Source organism: Saccopteryx bilineata, chromosome 10, assembly GCF_036850765.1.
Source record: "Saccopteryx bilineata isolate mSacBil1 chromosome 10, mSacBil1_pri_phased_curated, whole genome shotgun sequence".
Lineage (NCBI taxonomy): Eukaryota > Metazoa > Chordata > Mammalia > Chiroptera > Emballonuridae > Saccopteryx > Saccopteryx bilineata.
Genome location: NC_089499.1, coordinates 10,033,835 through 10,043,473, shown reverse-complemented (window position 1 = coordinate 10,043,473; position 9,639 = coordinate 10,033,835). Strand labels below are relative to the sequence as shown.

At 46.7% G+C, this 9,639-nt stretch overlaps 1 protein-coding gene across 1 annotated transcript; it reads right to left on the bottom strand.

The window, feature by feature from the left end:
- Positions 1-6,049: 6,049 nt before the first annotated feature.
- LOC136314313 (zinc finger protein with KRAB and SCAN domains 7-like) lies at positions 6,050-8,440 on the bottom strand. The gene is given in 2 exon segments (XM_066245047.1): positions 6,050-7,585; positions 7,588-8,440. Coding segments are annotated over 2 exon segments (1,269 nt in total). The 5' UTR covers positions 8,317-8,440; the 3' UTR covers positions 6,050-7,045.
- Between the last annotated feature and the right edge of the window lie 1,199 nt (positions 8,441-9,639).

Below are 9,639 nucleotides of genomic sequence, written 5' to 3'. Positions count from 1 at the left end.
AAGATGTTGTTATGGCTTATATAGCAGTTGCTGAGTCAATGGGCCCTGAAAGGCGTGGGAGTTGGAGCTGAGTTAGGCAGCCCCGAAAGGTGCGAGCTGGTTGGCCTCTGAAGTCCATGTTATTGACTAGAGCCCCCATCCTAGGTCTCACTGTCATCTTCCCACAATCCACCTCTACAGAATGGGGGCTTTGGTACATTGGGCAGCTCCTTGAGCTCAGAGGCTGCAGCAGCAAAACAGGGTACAACAGCAACCAGGGCGACGGCAATTAAGATCCATCGGCAGGTGTGCCCTATGGGGTTCCACCAGGTGGTTATGGGGTAGTCCTGTAGAGCCTGTAGAGCCTGGACCTCCCCTTTCATTTTTGCTAGAGCTTCCTTCACTTGCTCCAGGTGATCAGGACTATACTCAACATTCTGTTGTTGTGCCCAATCGCGCAAAGACAGATGCTGGAGTCCTTCGGATAGTTCAAAAAGTTTATTGGCCAAAAATGCAAACCTGCGCAGGGGTGAGCTCTCAGTGGTGGTCACTAAGAGTCACACCCTTTGCTTACAAACTAGGGGCTTTTATAGCAAAGCAAGCAAGCGACTCGGTACAGAAGCTGAGAGTGGCGTTTGGCGATTGGCTTAAACAGGGGGGTTCTAGTCACATGCCTTGGTAACTGAGGTTCAAGCTAAGGTTATAGTGGAAAATTTTAACTTGCGACATAGCTGCTGACAACAACGGTTAGTAAAACAACTTCAGGATGTGGGGTGTGGGGTGCTAACTGCTGATCTTTTGCGGTTTCTTTAGTTCCTAAATACACTTCTGCCCTAGGGGCTTTTGCAATGCTGGAGTTCAGATAAAATTTCTACCAGAGTGCTTCATATAGATACTTCCCTTATAAAATTTCCACTGGAGTGCTACACTGTGTGTAGTAAAGCACACTCCTCCAACCCCTCGGAAGCAGTTAGAAAGTCTAGAACCACTCTATTTTGTAATACCACCTTTCTCATTTGGGCAGTTTCATCTAGTAAGAGATATAGGGCCTGCTGAATAACGTTCAAGGCTTGGGTTGTGTGCATCGCTAAAGCCTCTATCTGTAATTCCACACCTATGGTTCCTCCATCCAGGAGAAATACCGCTAATGGGTAAAACCACCATGCGGCCCGTTTTTCCAGGTGCCATCTGTGATAAACAGTATCTCAACTGGAGAGTCGTTGGGGTAAGGAAGCAAGAATCCACCTTTTAATGTAAGGGCCACCCCAGCTGGGTGGAAATCAGTGGGTTTTGTTCCGGTCAATTTCCGACCATCCTATCAAGTAGTGGGATCACGAACCACAGAGGTGTGGAGACATATTTTGTGAGAGGTCCAGCCTGTTGCACAGTTAGGAGTAGGGTCACACTGCTTTATACAAAAAGGTACCTGTTCTAACAACTCTACATGTTCCCCAACCAACCATCCCCAGCCACTGGGAATTGCACACCCTAGGATCAGGGAAGGACTATGATAATCGTCCCAGAGGAGGGCTTCTACAATCTGTTGACTGGTCCGATCCCACTGCTTCAAGACAGTCCAATGGGCTAGGGTGGCAGGAGCAATTTGCCATGGTAATCCTTCTGTGGCTTCAAAGGGTAGTTCCGTGCATACCCAACAATGGGAAACATGTACACAGGCAAAGGTAGGGGCCCAGGACAGCAAACTATTTCCACTACTCAAGCTGGTTGGAGAGAAAGAAGAGATAGTGAGATCAGTAGGGGTAAATCTCTCCCACTGGGAGTATACATGCCACCTTCTCATCCTGGGACAGGAGAGTTGCCAGGAGCAGTGTGGCTCCAGGCCTATGGTACCAAACCTTTTCTCCCAAGGGCATGGACATGTGTGGAGGAACATCTTGCACTGTTAGTAGGAGCAGAGGCCACAGGCACACAAGGGAGTCCCTCATAAAATGCTCCCCTTCCTGTCAGAGGATAAGGCAACACTGAGCAGGAGTGGTTCGGGCCAGTGACATGCCTGTGGCCATATAGTCACTTGTCACTCCACCCTTAGTCCCCAGGGTTATAACATGGCTACCCAGGTGGTCTCTGCTTGTAAATCCCACAACCAGCTCCACTGTTTTTTACCTCAACTGCAGGTAACAAGAGTCCATCCTGCCTAGGTGAAGGCAACAGCTCCCTTGGGACCTCACCCTTTAGTGTGGTACCCAAAGGGCCTGAGGGTATACTTATGTCAGCCGCTCTAGGGGTAACCAACCTGTTTTCCGGGGTTGCTCATTCAGTAACCTGACGGCCAGAGGGAGACGAGTTATCCACCCGGCCCAACCAGGTGTCCAACTATTAAGTTGGAGTTTTTAACAGGCTGTTGTGGCACTCCACCATTTCAGCTGCCCGGGGCCGGTAGGGAACAATGACTTCCCCTTAATGTTTTGTTCTTTGGCCCAGTACAGGTCTGTACCCTCCGCCCTGCAAAGAGTTTCCCAATCACTACTCATCAGAAAAGGTCTCCCATGTGCTGCACACAAGTTCTCCAAGGCTTGGATGGTGTGGTCTTGACTTGCCAACCAGGCAGGACAAGTGCAGTCCAATCCTGTGGCTGTATCAGGTGCACTGAAAACATACCGTATTTTTCGCTTCATAAGATGCACCTGACCATGAGACACACCTACGGTTTTAAGGAGGAAAATAAAAAATATTCTGAACCAAATAGAGTGTTAAAATATTTAATAAAGTACCGTATTTTTCCTCTCCATAAGACGCATAGTCATTTCCCCCTCCACTTTTTTGGGGAAAAAAGTGTGTCTTATGGAGTGAAAAATATAGTATTGAATCCTCGTATGGTAGGTAGAGGGCCGATATAATCAACTTGCCCATTTTGTAGGGGCCCAAGCCCTTCTCTACCTGTCCTTCTACCGCTGGTCTTCTGCAGCGTGAGAAGTGCTTGGTGAAGACCTCACAACCACACGCCCACAGGTCAGCAGCACTGAGAGTTAGCACCCAGTGCTCAACCAAGGCCCACACGGTCTGGGGGCCCACGTGCCCCGTTTTCTTGTGTAGCCACAAGGCCTGATTTTAGCTAAGGCATCCGCCTCATCATTGCTGGGGGTCTGCAAGGACAATGTCCAGGGATGTGATACAGTATGGCCCCCTTTGTCCTCTTTCCCACAGTTCTTCCCACGTGGATCATCCCCAGAGGGGCCAGCCACCAACGGTCCATTGCTGGGAAACCCGCCAGGGAAGCCATAGTGTAAGATGCGATAGACCACCCAGCTATCTGTGCACACGTGCACCTGACCCTGCTCAGTGTTTGCCCAATGTGATTTCTCTGATTTAGGAAAGGACTGTTTCCATGTCTCAAGGGCCTCAGGATGACAAAAGGGAAAGTCTGGCAACAAAAGGTCATTTTTTCAAAAGCAGAAGGGCTTCATTCACATATGCCACATATCTTGCTGCTGCCAATGCATAAAAATCAGCCAAGGTATTTCCCTGAAACTGTTTCAATCCTTATAGTATGGGGCGTTAATTCTGATGACAGCAATTTCAGAAAGTAAGAGAATAGCAGCGAGGTTATTTATTTGCTATTCAGTTATTGGAGTCCCACTGAACTGAACATATGACACTTCTAACATTCATTCTGGACAAGAATCATGTTTTTATAGATCTTATGTCCCTTGCTGACTTGAGATTCTGGACCGAAGGGACCAATTCTGATTTTTATCTTTGTACATCCAAATTGAGTGTTCACGCCATTCTCCAAGGAACACCGAATTTCTCAGTAAAATACTAACTGTATTTCCACTACTAGTGCATGACGGAGTCCACATACCTTTAATATCACCAACACTATGTACTATTAAAAGATCAACTGAGGCACATTTAATTTTTTAAGTTTATTTGAGCAAACATCATTTCAAATCAGGTGATGCAAAACTGAGATTAAGAGCACTCATCAACAGAAGCTAAGGGCAAAGTTTTGAGAGATAAGAAGCAAAGCAAATTATTTGATTAGCTATCGCTTACACAGGTTGAATGATTTGGGAAAGCCCAGTTCGCTGTTGCGATTGGCTGTTTGTGTTTTATTGTTTTTTTCTTTCCTTCACTTTGAAGCATTTACAGGAATCGACTTTAGCTTAGCTTTCAGTTTGCTTATGTACGCCACCAAAGTATCACCACACTTCAGTCTAACGGCCTCTGATTTCTTTAACAGTTCTTCCCTTTTTGTCATTTTCTCATACATGGAAGAGTGAGCAAAAACTTGCTATTAGCGACACTCTTAGTCACCATCATGTTTAAGCTGTTCTTGTCTCATGAAACTTATGAAACTTGCAGGTTTTAACACCAGATTTGTTGAAGACTTGTTTTTACTGTTCATTTCATGGTTCATTTTTTTTCTTTCTCCAAACGCAGTGAGACCATTTGATATACTGCTGATGCCTGTGAACATGTATTTAAGACCCTAAAGAGAACACAGTACCCCAGGGACACTACAGGGATGGCTATAAGGGGAGGATACAAGAGACTGAAGTATGTTCTTTGGCCAGAGTCCCTGTGAACCAAACCAGTGCGTATCAAATAAGGAAAATACCTGAAGAGGTATCAACCTGTTTTAACTAAGTGGCTTGTTAATGTCTAGTATTTTCTATAGACCCAGAGAGGCAGACCCACATAGAGCAGGAAGTACTCGCTGTGGAACAGACTCCGTTATGTTCAGGCAATACATAATGTGAGCAAATTTTATTACCTAAAACCATCTTAGCAAGAAAGCCTAGGGATTTCTGTTGTGCAACTCTGGCCTTGGCATAGATTCAGAATAGCTATCAGATTAAGGGGCACTGTTTTCCCATTATGGAGAGAAGCAGCAAGTAGCAAAAAGCCACAATGAGGCTGTGGCTGGGTAGCTCAGTTGGTTGAGTTTTTAAAAATTATTTAACAATTAGTATATGCAAAATATTATCAATATGCTAAAAGAAATAGATACTATACCTAACTTCAAAGAGCCTACATTAAGTTGGTATGGAAATATATACGTATGCATTAAGTTGAGAATAAATAACAGGACAATTTAACAATTGCAAATTGTAGCACAGGCTAGTTCAAAGTATTGAGGTCAAATCAACAGGGAGGAAGAAGCATTTAAAGAAAACCTTGCACAGATGAGCTGAATTTTAAAGGTTTCGAAGGACGGATTTGCAAACAGAATAAGAGGTTTTCCAGGTTGTGAACAATGGATGAGGATCTAGATTAAAACAAAAACTTGGCCCTGGCCAGTTGGCTCAGTGGTAGAGCGTCGGCCTGGCGTGTGTAAGTCCTGGGTTCGATTCCCAGCCAGGGCACACAGGAGAAGCACCCATCGGTTTCTCCACCCCTCCTCCTCTCCTTCCTCTTTGTCTCTCTCTTCCCCTCCCACAGCCAAGGCTCCACTGGAGCAAAAGATGGCCCAGGTGCTGGGGATGGCTCCTTGGCCTCTGCCCCAGGCGCTAGAATGGCTCTGGTCACGACAGAGCAAGGCCCCGGATGGGCAGAGCATTGCCCCCTGGTGGGCGTGCCGGGTAGATCCCGGTCGGGCGCATGTGGGAGTCTGTCTGACTGCCTCCCTGTTTCCAGCTTCAGAAAAATACAAAAAAAACAAAACAAAACAAAACAAAAACTTTAGCCCTGGCTGGATAGCTTGGTTGGTTAGACTCTAGAGCAGGGGTCTCAAACTCAACTCAGCATGTGGGCCGCAGAGCAAGATCACAGCCGTTCGGCGGGCCGCACTAGGTCTACAAAAGGCAACTGTTACGCAACACTTTTCTCACTGCAGTTGAAAACAAAAAAAAATCAGTACAACAAGCACAATCGTACATGCAGTTTACTCAGTGTCACAAAACGACCAGAAACTGTAGTTCGCATCACAACTGCTGTTAACTAAGCTAATATCTAGCTAGGATGCTAGAGAAATGAAAAATATAAGTAGGCCCCTAGGCTTACTTAATTTTATCCAAAATATTTTGAACTTTGTGGATTAGTCTGCGGGCCACACAAAATTGTTCAGCGGGCCGCAAGTTTGAGACCCCTGCTCTAGAGCATCATTCTGAAGTGCAGAGGCTGGCGGTTCAATCCTCAGCCAGGGTACATACATGAACACATGTCCCTGTCTCTCTCCTGTTCTCTCCCTTCCTCCCTCTAAAATCAATAAAATAAACATTAAAAAATTAATAAATAAAAGCTTTAAAAGAGCTACAGCCCAGGCCCTGGCCAGTTGACTCAGCGGTAGAGTGTCCACTCAGCGTGTGGAAATCCTGGGTTTGAATCCTGGTCAGAGCACACAGAAGTGCCCATCTGCTTCTCCACCCTTACCCCCTCCTTTCTCTTTATCTTTTTCTTCCCCTCCTGCAGCCAAGGCTCAATTGGAGCAAAGTTGGCCCGGGCTCTGAGGATGGTTCCACGGTCTCTGCTCAGGTGACAAAATGGCTCCCGTTGCAACAGAGCAACGCCCCAGAAAGGCCGAGCATTGCCCCCTGGTGGGCATACCGGGTGATCCCAGTCAGGCGCATGCGGGAGTCTGTCTGCCACCCCCCACTTCTCACTTTGGAAAAATACAAAATATATTATGTGTATACATACATATATACAAACACACACACACACAAAATAAATAAATAAATAAATAAGTAAGTAAGTAAGTAAAAGAGCTTCAGCCCAGAGAAAAGAGAAAAGACTGAATTAGTCCTGGAGAATGCCTTTATATAAATTATAAAATGAAGGAGGTAAAAGAGAATAAGGAAGATAATCTGTCCCTGAGAAGCGTACAATGATTATGGGACACTTAGCAGAATAGGATAGAATTTTTAAACAGAAGAGAGAAAGACAAAAGAAAACCCTATAAGTACATGAAATATCCAGTCCGTACTCCCCAGTAATGGAGAAGAAATGCACTGTTCCTCCACTCTCCCACCATCACGAGCCAGCGGCATTTAGGGAATGACGACTTTGACTAATGGTTTCCAGAGGGAATCAGGGTAAACATCCTTCTTATAACAAAAGCTTAATTCAAAATTCTCTGCTCTTTGTCTTGGAAACTTACACCTTATAAAACTGACTGAATCAGACCTGAGTGCTTCTCTCCAGTGTGAGTTCGCTGGTGGTGATTGAAAGTGGAACGCTGACTGAAGGCTTTCCCACACTCAATACATTCATAGGGTTTCTCGCCAGTGTGAACTCTCTGGTGCACGATGAGTTGTGAGCTGTCACTAAAGGCTTTCCCACAACTGTTACATTTATAGGGTTTCTCTCCAGTATGAGTTCTCTGATGTACCATTAGACTGGAGCTGTAACTGAAGACCTTGCCACACTCGTTACATTCATAAGGTTTCTCACCAGTGTGAATTCTCTGGTGTATAATGAGGTGTGAGTTTTGATTGAAGGCTTTCCCACACTCCCTACATTTGTATAGCTTATCCCCAGTGTGGAGGCTTTTATGTCGAATAAGACATTTATTCCGACTGAAGGCTTTGCCACATTCAATACACTCATAAGGCTTCTCCCCAGTGTGGATTCTCTGATGGTCCATAAGATTTCTGTTAGAACAGAAAGCTTTCCCACACTCGTTACATTTGTAGGGTTTTTTTTTCCAGTGTGAAGTACCTGATGTCGGACAAGATTTTTACTCCAAGTAAATGCTGTTCCACACTCACTGCATTCATAAGGTTTTTCCCCAGTATGGGTTCTCTGGTGGTCATCGAGTTTAGAACTCTCATTAAAAGCTTTCCCACACTCATTACACTTATATGGTTTCTCCCCATTATGGAGTCTCTGGTGTTGAACGAGATGGGAGCTGTGCCGATAGGTCTTCCCACACCTGCTGCACTCATAGGGCTTTTCCCCTGTGTGGATTCTGAGATGCACTATGAGCTGAGACGTCTGCCTGAAGGTCTTACCACACTCGTTACACTCATAGGGCTTCTCTCCAGTGTGGATTCTCTGGTGGCCAATGAGGTGTGAACTCCGATCGAAAGCTTTGCCACATTCATCACACTGATAGAATTTCTGTGACTTCAGAGTGTGAAGTTCTGCAGGACTGGAAGGCAGAGTCAGATGTTCCCCAAGTGCCTTATCGTCCGCACCTCCATCTTTGGTGGATTTGATTTTATCCTCACCTGTTATTTCCAAGGGGTCCCTTTCCAGTCTGCTCCCTTCCTCCTCCGAGGGCTGCGCCTCTGGCTTCCCGAACGCATCTTCACAGGCCTCTCCAGCCTCTGGTCCCCCAGCCACCACCCCATCTAGGCCTCCTGATGTCCCAGCAGGTGGCTCTGATCCTTTAGAAATTTCCTGCCTCGGAGGCAACTCTGAACTCTCCATCCTAGTCTCACCTGATGCCAAAAGAAAGAAGAAAAAAAGCTTTTACTTATTTCTTGTCTTGTTGAGGAAACAGCATCATCAGGAGTCTAGGTGCCTGAAAAAGTCTTCACATTATGGGTAAGGAATAAAGAGACACATTAGGAATAAAAGAAAATGAAAAATAGCTTAAATTTTCTTCATGGACAGAAAGAAAGAGGGGGAAAGGTCAGTGGAGGAGGGTGGATAAAGACCATCCGGACAGACAGATGGGGAGTCAGCCCAGCCCAGTGAGGTGCGCAATTAAAAGGCAAGAACCAGACGGAAAGCATGTTTGATCTTCCCGAAGATGTTTGGGGTTTTTTTTGTATTTTTCCGAAGCTGGAAACAGGGAGAGACAGACAGACTCCCGCATATGCCCGCCCGAGATCCACCCGGCACGCCCACCAGGGGCAGACGCTCTGCCCACCAGGGGGCGATGCTCTGCCCCTCCGGGGTGTCGCTCTGCTGCGACCAGAGCCACTCTAGCGCCTGGGGCAGAGTCCAAGGAGCCATCCCCAGCGCCCGGGCCATCTTTGCTCCAATGGAGCCTCGGCTGCGGGAGGGGAAGAGAGAGACAGAGAGGAAGGCGCAGCGGAGGGGTGGAGAAGCAGATGGGCGCCTCTCCTGTGTGCCCTGGCCGGGAATCGAATCCGGGACTCCCGCACGCCAGGCCGACGCTCTACCACTGAGCGAACCGGCCAGGGCCACGGGGCTGCTCTTGGGGCCTCCGTCCCCCCAAGGAAGACACAGGATACAAAGCTAGGAGTCAAAAGAGGGATTAGTAAAATCCAGTTGGTCCTGGAAGGGAAGAGCTGTAAGGAAATGCAACAACGTGGTTCAGAACCCCAGAGTTCGCTACAGGTATTGGAAGCTAATAGAAGCCCTAGCCTTCGGGTAGGGACATGACCAACCCATAGTCTAGTACAGAGGGAGCTCAAAACGGCCCTATTTTGTTTAAGAAGATACTGAATTGCTTTTCAAAGTCAACAGACTAAAAACCACAAGTCACTGCGGAAGCATTCCCAGGGGAGAGACTGACCACTAGCTGCACCTGGAACCAGTCTTGCTCCCCTCAACCCCACAGAACTAAAGGTCAGGGACATAACTGGAACTTCAACCTTGGAACCCTTTCAGAAGTGAAGGGTCTGTTGTCAAGAAAGATCCAATGCTGATGTCTTACCATAAATGGCCGCAAGGTCCTCCAAATTAAAACTCTCCCTGCCAGCACTTCCCATACCTGCTCCCCTAAACACTGATAACCCGCCCAAATCCTGGATCAGAGAGTTTGGCATTTTTTCAGCATAA